This window comes from Nannobrachium achirus (genome assembly GCF_963921795.1).
Source record: "Nannobrachium achirus genome assembly, chromosome: 1".
In the NCBI taxonomy this organism is placed as follows: Eukaryota; Metazoa; Chordata; class Actinopteri; order Myctophiformes; family Myctophidae; genus Nannobrachium; species Nannobrachium achirus.
Genome location: NC_137810.1, coordinates 25,996,929 through 26,009,381, shown reverse-complemented (window position 1 = coordinate 26,009,381; position 12,453 = coordinate 25,996,929). Strand labels below are relative to the sequence as shown.

Sequence of the window (12,453 nt, the reverse complement as noted above, 5' to 3'; positions counted from 1 at the left end):
CTTCAGTTGCCCACAGCTTAACCACAAAATCCAGTCGCCAACAGCTTTATACTGAGTAGTGTGAGCAGGGGTATCGCACCGAATTATGGGCCCTGTGTACTTTAACTATTGAAAAATAGCAGATATACAAGCTCACAGCACGGCACCGAGTGCCGCGCTGCGAGCTTGTAGATCTGCTATTTTTGAAAAATCGTGTGCAAGTCTTTAAATATTTCAAATCTTAAGGTTTAAAAAACAAAAAACAAAAAACAAAAAAAAAAACATGTTTCTATGTCAGTGGTGCTCAAACGTTTTCATGTGAAGGACCCCCAAAATGATATGTATTTGGCCATGGACCCCCATCTCAAAATATTTAGTTCCAGGGACCCCCCCCAGAAGCAAAATATGAGTTACAAATGTTCGCTTAAAAAATACATATATTCCAGATTTGCAAACATTTTCACGACTTTTCAAAGAAATAGCAGATCTACAAGCTTGCAGCGTGCTGTGAGCTTGTAGATCTTCTATTTTTCAATAGCTAAAGTATAAAATAATTAAGGCCCCTCCACCGTGGGCCCCAGTAACTCAGTCCCACCTTTCCACCCCTTGTGACGCCCCTGAGTGTGAGAGAGCGGGGCATGATAGTTCATGCATTGAATACTCTTTTTATTTTCTTGGACCAGTCACAAGATGGCGCTATGACTCCAAAGGCAGGCAAAGGTGAAAGAAATGCTCTTTCCTCCTGGTGTATACATCAGGTCTTTCAATACATACAGTAGATCAGCGTTAAAAGGATAATGACAGAAGGGAGGAGGTACTCTTCCTTCATTATACTTAATATATCATCCTGTGAGCATCAGATCTCATTGGTAAGAATTCCAGCAGAGGTAGAGGGTCAAAGTCATGTCAGTGGAGCAGTAACTCTTCGCCTTGAACTTCAGCTCCAAACAGTTGTTTGCTGACATAATGACCTGTGAGTGTGTGAGATCAGATGTACTGCGACCTCACCCTATTCAAATGACTGTAGTGAGACGCTCAACGGGGCATGTATGTACTCGTACTAGAGTGTGAGTATGCAAGTGTGCTGTGAGTGCATGCATGTGTGTGGCTGTGGGGTTGTGTGTACATAAGAGTACTTGAGTGAGAATACATGAAGGCATTCATGCCTGCGACAAGAACAATTTCAAACAACGCCATCTGTCAAGTATTAAGCCAATGATTTGTAAAAGAAGAAAACTGCTCATTTATCAATTGAATGCAGGACAAGCCAATAACTGAATCCAACATCCATTGAATGTGCAAGCCTTTCTCTAAAGGGGGCTAATTCCTGGTGAACCAGAAATAAATGATACAGTATGTTTTTGATCGGTTTTGTATTCCTGTTTATTCCATCTATCAGACATTTTATCCTTTCATAGCTGAAAAGCATTAAAAACAATCTATCATTAAATTATCCAATGGAAAAAACAGATGAAAGAAAGCCAAATGGTAGGAAGTAAAGGTGATATTAGAAAACTACCTTTTTGGGAAATCAGCGAGGATGAGTATCAGTACACATGACAGAACCCATGTGGAAACAGTGGTATGTAAGGAACAAATGTATAGGAAATAAAACCATAGGTCACAATTCCTGTAATTGTAACTGCATAATGGCCTTAAAACAAGATTGGAAGAATGATCTGTTACATAGCCTTTTGGTAGAGCCAACTGAAACATTCCAGTATGTGGCATTCTCCAAAATAAAAACATTATACTACCTTATTAACACACACGCACGCACACGCACTCACGCACACACACGCACGCACGCACGCACGCACGCACGCACGCACGCACGCACACACGCACACACACACACACACACACACACACACACACACACACACACACACACACACACACACACACACACACACACAGTTCAGTTTTATGACTGTGGCAGTTTTTGTACAACTTCCCCTTGGTTGCATTTACTGGCACGACAGCCCGCATGTCATGTCATGGTCTAAATAATAAGTGGTAGGTAACATTAGAAATAAAAAGAAGACGTGGAAATATTTAATCAGCCTGAGCGTTTTGTTGTCTTCCGTAGCCATAGTGATGTTGTCTCTTGAGTAGTCTTTACAGTACGTCATGCACATGCTCGAACATTGGTAATTAAAGCTTTGAGAGGGTGATGGAGTGGAAAAGTACATTATAAGGTACATAGAACTCACAGGTTTCCCGGGAAGGCCCCTCTCTCCTGGTGCGCCAGCCTTGCCCTGTAAGGAAACACATCAAGACATGAACGAGACACTTTGAGTAACAGTTTCAGATCCACTGAATACAGCATACAGTACTGGCAAACTTTAAACATTTTGTGCAACATTGCTGTCCAATGGCCCAAGTGTACAAGCTGTTTATTTTATAAAGGCACAATAATCTCAATGTAATTTGGTACAGTAGAACAGTGGTTCTCAACCTGTGGGTCCCCAAATTATTTTGGGGGGTCCCCAGATGATTAGCATAATGTGCAACATTGTCTTATCACTCAACAGTAAACAAACCAACATACAGTTAAAGTGTAGGCTATAGAGGGTATCTGCAGGTTTCTAAAGTGCCAATTTAAGGACTTTTTAATACCTCTAGAATTAAACATTGGCCAAATTGTCCGAAATTGTGAAGGCGTTGTGAGCATGTAGATCTGCTATTTTCACAATAGAACCGTGTTACAAAATGGAATGCCTCAACTCTTAGTGCTCGTCAGGGTGGGGGGGGGGGGGTCCCCATTTCAAATATGATTATTTTGGGGGTCACAGCCTGAAAAGGTTGAGAACCACTGCAGTAGAATAGTGCATTCTCATTTGCATTCATGTGCAAATGGCTCTATTCCGTTTGCCTTTTTTGTCTTTTTAGGCATGATGATTAGGCAAAAACAACTTCATTTCTTTTTCACGTTTAGTCGTTTAGTCGCCAAATCCCCATGTACTGTAGTCCCTTGTCGCTGCTGACCCCTACTGGCTGGTTAGTTAGGAAGGAAGGGTATAGGCCAGGCCAGTGTGTGTCTCCTTCGTTACACGTGACACTGACAGTCACATTTCTCACCTGACAGTGAGGAGTTTCAACAAGAGGATGCAATACATGCAGAGGAACATGCTAATCTTCTCAGTTCAACTCCCCACTAAACAGGCACTCTGACCAACCTGCAGGAGTCACTAGTGCAGCGTCAGAGATCACACTCTTTCAGTTTAATTTCCTATGAACGCTGCCAAATGTGTTCATTGGCAGGGGTGTCACAATTAAGGGGGGGGGGAGTGGAACTGAGTTACTAGGACCCAAGGTGGAGGGGCCTTAATTATTTTATACTTTAGCTATTGAAAAATTGCAGATATACAAGCTCACAGCGTGGCACCGAGTGCTAGCTTGTAGATCTGCTATTTTTGAAAAGTCGTGAAAATTTGTGCAAATCTTTGAATATATGTATCTTTTAAGTGAACATTTGTAACTCGAATTTTGCTTCTGGGTCCCTGGAACTAAATACTGGGATCCGTGGCCAAATACATATAATTGTGGGGGTCCTTCACATGAAAAGGTTTGAGCATCACTGACATAGAAACATGTTTTTTTTTTTTTTTTTTTTAAACCTTGAGACTTTTTGGGATTTGAAATATTCAAAGACTTGCACAAAAAACAATGATTTTATCATGATACTGTTTTCAAATATATCTAGAATCATGTTGTGTTTAATCTCTGTTTAGACTTATGAATTACCTACATCTTAAATACTTAAGTTAGGTAACCTTTTAAATAATAATCGTGCTTGGGATCACTATGCATTAGAAAAATATAAATGTATGTATGTATCTAGTATCTGCTATCATCGCATGTTAATACAAACACAAATAGTGCCATAATGCCGTCAATTTATAGAGGTTGCACTTGAATAAAACCCCTTACATAACAAATGTGCAAATAACACTCACAAATCTGAAGCTGTGTTTAACCACATGAACCCATAGCGCCCCTATTCTGAGTTGAACTTTCGGCGAAAATACTAGATCTACAAGCTTGCGACGTTGTCGTGTTGCAATGCGTTGTGAGCTTGTAGATTGGTTATTTTCGGCGAAGAGATTTTGTGTAGCGAGACAAAAGGAGCGGACCAAGTAAAGAGCCTTGTACGCACTCGAGTCAACACAGAACATACAGTAGGGTTTAAGTGGTTCATTTCCTTCCCAATAAAGTGCTACAGGTTACAGTTAAAATACAGAGTGGGTTTCATGTTCATCCTCCTACTACTTTATTGACTTAGCTCAGGTTTGGTTACTGGACGCTGGCATACGTACACACAGTAACCGAGTTGAGTATAACCTGATACAGACCCTCAGAGAGAATGGCACACTGCAAATAAGAACTAATTAAAAGTACACTGAGCACCCTGGCAGATATTAACAACACTTTAAACAGGCATTTATAGAAGCCGAAGGCTAACCTTGAAGCCGAGGGAACATGTGGAGAAAATATGGGGTAATTCATTTTCCATGGGGTTTTGTGGACGATGCCAGCGGGTTTTAAGGACACTAATTAGGGTAGGCTTTGGATAAATAAATGTACCGGTCAAAATGTCTCGTCATCTCAGAGCTGCCTGGGGCTTGACCCAGCGATGAACCAGAGAGACAGACAGCAACATGAAAACATATACATTTACTGACAATTTACTGACATCCTGACATACCTACTCAAGCGTGCTCATATACTGTACATTGGTTCAAGTCAAGGTTCACAACCAGTGTTACACGAACTGTACCGGTATGTTCCTCATACTAGTTTGTATAGCTGAGAGATACCAGTTAACAATTAAAGCGTTAATATGCAGATTACTCACTGTTGATCCTGGTTCCCCCTTTATTCCGTTATCACCCCTTTCTCCCTGCAAAAGAAATAAAACATTTAGGGTGTTGGAAAATGATTTATTTCCCACAAAGAGTGAGTAAATAAACTATGATATTCAGTTGCTATTATTTAGATAACGATCTCTATGCTCTCATGCCATGCAGTTGTCATTGGCATGTATACAGTCTTTCATCATTGGTTTATAGCATGGACTGATTTCAATGCTAAATGTTTGCTATGCTAAAGGTTTGCTCCTTTACACTTACTGTACACAATGAAACTTGCAAATTAAAAGGTGATCATTTCCACAATGTGCACATGTGTGTGTGTGTGTGTGTGTGTGTGTGTGTGTGTGTGTGTGTGTGTGCGTGCGTGCGTGCGTGCGTGTGCGCGCGCACGCGCGCACGTGTGTGTGTGTGTGTGTGTGTGTGTGTGTGTGTGTGTGTGTGTGTGTGTGTGTGTGTGTGTTTGTGTACGTATGTGTGTGTGCATGTGTGTGAGTGCGTGTTTACCTTAATGCCTTCAGGACCTGGTTCTCCTAGTGGGCCATCTGGACCTCGAGGTCCCTGTGAGACATAAACAGAATAATTAGCACCTCACAGAACCAATGGAAACTAATAAAACCCTCAGCTTCTTACCATCTCCTGAAACACTGTATGAGCCACAACACAGGCACGTGCACACATAGACATCAAAGGGGGCTTGAGCCCCGACCCTTTTATCTGTCTGTTAAAAAGCACCCTCTCCAGACCATGAATGCAGTTTTCACTATGGCGAAAGAAATGCAAATGCCCCCTTTACATGCCATACCAGAAGGCAGTATTCAAGTGAATTTCGTTGTCCAAACTCTCCTGAACTTGAATGCAGCATCTTATGTTAAAAGAATTGCCCTCTTTGTGTAGAAATCCATGCCGCACGCCACATCTCCAGTATTGACTTGATTATGCGTAGTTCAGTGTGGTATCAAGCTCCGAAAATAGACGACCTCCAAGCTCACAACACGTCGCAGCGCGACACGTTGTGAGCTTGGACGACTGCTATTTTCGATATTTTCACCAAAAGGCCCTTTTAGAAATTTCAGCCCCTGCCTCTCTAACATTCTCTGCACGTCCCTGCCAGAGTCTCAAAAGAATAAAAGCGGAGCAAGTTCAACACCAAATACAAATGAATATCCAAACACAAAGAAGACAGAGATACTGTAATAAACAGTGGTGGAAGAAGTACTCAGATATTTTAGTACAAAAATAAAGGAAATATACAAAGAAATTCTAATTTGTCCATGCTTTGTGAAAAGAGCATAACTACGCTATAAATAGTTCACAATTTCTCAAAGTATAAAATAATGTTTATGTGGTTTATGTATTGTAACAATGATATGAATCTACAGTAAATAGTAACTAAAGCTGTTGTAGTGGAGTAAAAGTACAATATTTGAATTTGAGATGTAGAGGAGTAGAAGTACAGACAGTATAAAATACCAAATAATGTAGTGCAGTTTCTATAAGCTGGATTGGCAATCGATGATGTCACAAGACGATGGGTTTCTGACCTGCCCACAGCCCTCCTCTTAAGAAAAAAAAAGAAAAAAAAAAGAAGCTATTTTTTAGTGAGGACCAATTATATGAACATAGGTTGAAAAGTGGTGGAGTGCCTCTTTAAGTACAGTATTTGAGTAAATATAGACTAGTTACTTTCCACTACTGTCTGGAATACTGTAATAACATCAACAATATTCTGTCTGCATTCTGTCTCCCTGGGGGATTTCCTGGCCCATATGCTAAAGATTGGCGCCCCCATCAACATTTCAAGAGCATTGTCCCCCGCAGCAACACCACACAGGTAGATGGATAAGGATCTGTAAATAAAGAAACTGCCCTCCTTTCTTTCTCTTCTACCTTGTCATTTCCCCCTTTGCCTATCTCTTGTTTCCATCTCCTATGAAAATCTCCTCTTTACATTTCTGTTTGATGGCTTTCTTATCTCTATGCCTGCCTATTTTCACTGTGCCGTCAGCTTTTAATCAAGTTTCCCTGTCTTCCAAATCTCTCTGCCTGCTCAAGCTTCCAGGTCATTGTAACTTGAACCGTTCTCCAAATCCTGCTCAAAAGTAGAGAAGTGCAAGGGGGTGGAAAGAGAAAGAGAGAAAGCATTCTCTTTCTCTGTCCCTTTCTTAAGTACTTTCTACTAGTATTTCTCGTATCCTTGAAGCAACTAGAGCTCTTGTTTTAGACGTGAACAATGCTTGTAGCTGTCCATCACTGTGAGCTCAAGTGTGATCCTCTCTTAAGTTCCACTGTTGACTTGAACAGCATAGTTGACAGGCATCTGTTTATAGACTCTACGTGTTTGAGATAAACACAGTAGTTTCATCAACAAAGATATCAAGACATATAAATGTATGTGGTTAACCGACAGAATAAAAAATTGCTTTTTTATGATGCCTTGGTTTATCTACAAGTAGTACATAATTCACATAATCATGTCACATAATTACAGGGCTGTTCACCAGAGGATGACATTTTTGGAGCAAGTTACGTTTACACAACAGATTTGATCGTAAAAATGCTTTCCCCAGCTCTGACCGACGACAAATCAGAGAAGGCGAGAGCGATAAAACCATATTCCGGGATTCTAAACTATTCCCAAACTATCCAAAGAATGCACTTTCCACTTCCCTACAATGTGCATCATGAATGCGCCCCACAGCTTTCAGCACTAGCGCAGGTGTGAGTCACATATTCTTATCAGGGCATTTTCAGGATTTCTTTTATAGCCCAAAGGGTTAAGTGGGAAGAGAGAGAAAGATAAGCAGGGTTAAGATAACAACCACTTAGCAATTGCCCTCAGGACATGGCATGGTGAAGCAATTTAAAGTCTCAGAATACAGGATGCAATCATCCATTATAGACAAACCACAGTGTTTACATCACACAGCTGTTCCAAAAACAACAGCGAATAGGGGAGTCTAGGTATTGAACTTCCCTGTTATTTTCCATTAAGTGATGGCCTTTAGAATTGTTATCTCTGGCACATATCAGAGTACGTATATATGCCGTGACAATGCAGATTGAGCGCAGATGCTCATTGTTGGCCCATTCAATTTTTGAGGATCTTTGGGATAGGCATAAACATACCTTGATAAAACAGGAAATGCAACTACAAACAGACACATGTATAGATTACAGTAAACAACACGCAGGCAGTGACGTGTGTGTAAATGTTAAGTGCTGCCATGTGTTTTGAGAATTTGTCTGACAATGTTACATGCTTTATGGGTGAAAAGTAATTTATGAGATGATGAAAGGGAGAAACGGCAGAAGACATTATTAGATCAATAAGAAATGGCACAGTAAGGCAAAGCCATGCATGATGCCTTTGAGCACTGTATCACCTGACACTCTGACACTGCTTCCCCCTATCTACTGTCGTCTGAGATGGACAAGTAATCACCTGAAAAGCTCTAGACCTGGCACTGGTAGACACACTGGCACAGGAGTGTCAACTTTGCTCTGCCAACCCACCCTGGCACCAGAGAGGCAAACGCAGACATCTGTAGAATGCGCTGACGTAGGGTAGGAGCAGTAAATGGGAAGTCATCCGTCACCTCTTGAAAGGTTTCACGGTAGACACGAGAATTCTTGAGAAGAAAACGTGCATCGCCGCACCAATAAATCACAACGACTGGCTGCGATGATGAATACCCTGTCAGAGAGGGAGCTCCTCCCAAGGAAAATCTAAATGTTCATGGTAATCATTTGTTATTTTATACATTTGTAATTGCTGAAAAGCACTGGATACTTCCAAACCAAAATGGAAAATAAATTTGAATGCAGGCAGAATCTGCAAATCTGCATGCTTTGGGCAAGACTCAAAAGGCTCTGAAGATCATCAAGTTGAAACACTTGAGAAGTAAACCTGATTAATGCTTAGTTGCGTGTTGTATACTCCCCTTAACGCTCTGCACTCAACAGTGTTTGTGAATGAAATTTGAATGTACAGTACAGTATTAGCCTGATGTAGGGTCATACATAATGTTGTCATTCTTCCTTCTGCCACACGGTGTCTCACTAGTTTGACATTACAGCACCATTAGCATCCTCCAGCGATGTGATTCATGTTACAGGGCTGAATAAACAGCTGTATAATCATCTGTAAAGGATCATGGCCCTAGTGGAATAGCAAAACATGTGTCTTTAGCTCTGGTGTGTGAAGAAGAAGTGGTGATGTGAGACAGATCATGAAAAGTTAAAGTTTCATGAGTCAAGGTTTTTGTGGTCAGCCAGTCTTAGGCCTAAATTATGCTAAGAAATGTAACGCATCACGTCACGTTTTTTTAGGATCCTGTCGTCCATCTGAGCGCACATGCCTAATAACATGAGGAGTGGTAGTAGAGATGCTCCAATTGGGGAACAGGAATCTTACCCTTCTACCCTTTGGTCCAGCAATCCCTGGAGTGCCTCTCTGTCCTTGAGGACCCTGAGCGAGACAGACAGATATGCAGAGAGAGAGAGAGAGAGAGAGGACATGGAGAAATGAGGTAGGGATGAGGACAGAGGAATTAAAATTGTGAATGTTTGTTGCCCAACATGGACTAGCAGCTAGCACTCAAATAAGGTGCCTAATACAGAAGTAGTATTAATTGTACCACACTGGTGATCATGAGACTGACACAATATGTCCATATAAGGGCATTCCCAGATACTCCATATATGGGCATAAAGGGACAAGGACAGAATTAATTTGCAAGTGTGGTTGCCGTGACGCGAGTCACACTGGCAAATGAATTCTTCTTACCATTTGAACTGTCCCCATTCAAGGCAATGGGGAAAATTAATTCACTAATAAATGAATGGCCATATATGGAGCGTGACATGAGGCATGACTGACTGACTCACTCAGTGACATGAGCTGGCCGTTTTCATACAAACTGCGACCTGACGGTCGCAATTAACTCATTCTGTGCCAATGACTGCTTATGACGGTTTTTTTTCCAATAGCCCTGTGTGCCAATGACGGTTTTTGTGTTTTTTACATATAAAAAAAAATCATTTTTTTTTTTTTTTCTAAAGATGTCAAAATGACCTGAGATCAGAGAGATGCTTTTCTCTGTTTGTGTGTTCGCTCCCTCGTTTAGCTGATTGAGAAAATGTGTGTTCATGTGTGTCCATTCTAGTGGATGGACACTTTTTTTCATTCAAACAGCTCTATCTCTGGAACCATTTGTCCGATTGCCAAAATTATTTTTGCCACTGAATCACAACAACTGTGTCTGTTTCTGTGGGGAAAAAAATTATAAAAAAAAAATCTTTTTTTTTCATTGCATAGTAAAGAAAAACATACAAAATCTCAGCACAGCTACCTTGGAGCCATTTTGGCATCTGGCACAGAATGAGTTAACTCATACCTCGCGATCCCCGTAGAGACCGTAGATTTCCCGCTGTACCGCGCTGCCATGCCCGTAGAGCCCGTAAAGTTTAATTAGCTTTAATCATTATGAAAGGATTAAAAGTATTAGCGCAGATTTTCGCTGATTCTGGCTCTTTAGGCCCGCCCCCCTAACTGTATCCGGTCATTTCCGGTCTGGACCGGATCCAGCTTTCCGTATCCAGTCTGAGCCTGGGCCATAGTCCCGCCTCCATTGGTTTACTGTGTAACAGAAGTGGAAGCTACTGGGCGATGGAACGCTAGTTTTTCAATCGGATTTTTGCGTTTGGAAACTTTGATCCAGTCTCTACACGCCTGGATTATGATCCCCGCACATATCGTGCGTTTTGTGCGCGAACGTGTCCACGTGTTACCATAGCGCACAGTTGGCTTTTTTCAATGCTTTTTCATGTAAACACTGGCTGATAAGCAGAGATACAGCGTGGCAACGGATATGTCTTTTTCAATGGGGTTTTTTGTATTCGAAAGCTTGTCACCGAGTCTACACGTCTACTAGATGAGTCGCGCACAGATTGTGCACGATGCGTGCGCGTGCCCACGCTAAAAGGTAAGGACAATTTGGCAGCTGCTTACTACAGCTATGTTTAAAATGGCAGAGAAATTGTTAAATGAACTTAACTCTATAAAATAGATACAAGAAGAGACTCATCTTGCTCGTATTGTACTTTATCCACCAAGATTACTCAAATGGACACAGTGAATACAATTCAGACAGAAGTGCTGAACAATCAGCCAGTAAAGATATACTATTTACACAAGTCTAGACTTAAATGTGGGAAATGGTCAAATCCTTGTATCAAATCTCCCCCCTTTAAAGTGTTTACAACAGCAAAGAACCAAGAGTGGGCTCCTCCACCTCGATTTAAGTATTAAATGTTAATGTTGCAATTAAAGTGTTTATGAGAGCCAGCCAAGACACAGAGATGGAAAGATGAGAGGCAATGGATCTAATCGTCTCAGTCCATTAAGTTCTAATGTTTATGTGGGTTGATCTCAAACAGAGAGGGAGCTGTCAAGACAGGTCAATCCCTCTGCAAAGATACGTAGTGTGAGGATAAAAGGCATAAGATGTGGAGACATTTGGGCCATTTTGGGGTATTTACGTATTTCTCAAACACATCCGTGTTTAACATACAGTAGACTCTTAGTACAAACTGCTTTTCAACATGGAGTTCCTATGGTACTTACAGGTGCACCTTGCAGGCCGATGTCCCCAGGACCTCCTGGCAAGCCTGGATAGCCCTTGTAAAAACAAAAAACAAAAAAACAGAGCAAACAAACAGGGCAGACTATTAGATAGTAAGCTTAGGACAAGATCAAACAAATGTTCGTTAAGTGCTGTCTATTAGTGTACTGTGCAAGCTACAGTAGTAGACTTGGTAGAGTAGTCCCTACTCTTTGCATCTCTCCTTAAGTACAGTACATCATTCCTGTCAATCTTAAGCCCGTACAGACCACAGATGAGACAAATCAAACCTGTATTAAGCCAGATTTATACTCCATCGTACGGCCGTGTCTTGTGCCGAGATTCAAGCTTTCTGATCTGCAAATGATCAGCTTGTTTTTTAGTTGTTTTTTTTTGTTAGTTTTTTTTAGCATAAATTAAGCATTAGAACCTGTAAAAAATCACAGCAGTTTGATGTATCCCTTAGGGGGGTGTATAGTTGCGACTTTTATGCTTTTATCTCTATCTATTAAGGCATTTGTCAAATAAATTATGTTTGTTTATTTTTGTTCCTCAGGGGTAAAATCTAGGATACATATCTCCATTCACTTTACATTCTTTCTTTTTAATTTTTCTCCCAAGATGTATTTTATTTTTCTTTTGGAAAGTCTTTCTTTATTAGATAGTAGAGCTAGAATAGATCAGGAAACCGAAGGTCAGAGAGAAGGGGCACGTGCAACACAATGGGAGTCAGCTCTGAACTCAGGTGGTGAGCATGTGGTCTGTGCACAAACACATTTCTCTGTAAGCAAGATAATGTTTTGGAATTCATTCAAATCCCTGGCTAACAGTTATCCTGAAAGAAATGACAGGACTTTACAAAATCCTTGTAAAACGGTCATCTTCACTGAAACATCCCTTAAGCCCTTCATGTTGCTGACTGTACCTCTTCTCTGTGTGTGGAGTGGCTATACAGGACAAACTGGTTTACCTAG

The 12,453-nt window shown here is 41.0% G+C and overlaps 1 protein-coding gene across 1 annotated transcript in view; it reads right to left on the bottom strand.

Moving 5' to 3' along the window:
* col24a1 (collagen type XXIV alpha 1 chain) overlaps window positions 1–12,453 on the bottom strand; it is a gene marked incomplete at both ends in the record, with an annotated part of 183,635 nt that overhangs the window by 40,808 nt on the left and 130,374 nt on the right. The window contains 5 exons of the mRNA XM_080727840.1: window positions 2,196–2,240; window positions 4,841–4,885; window positions 5,361–5,414; window positions 9,271–9,324; window positions 11,482–11,535. Of these exons, the coding sequence (XP_080583966.1) occupies window positions 2,196–2,240; window positions 4,841–4,885; window positions 5,361–5,414; window positions 9,271–9,324; window positions 11,482–11,535 (252 nt within the window). The remainder of the gene's footprint in view (window positions 1–2,195; window positions 2,241–4,840; window positions 4,886–5,360; window positions 5,415–9,270; window positions 9,325–11,481; window positions 11,536–12,453) is intronic.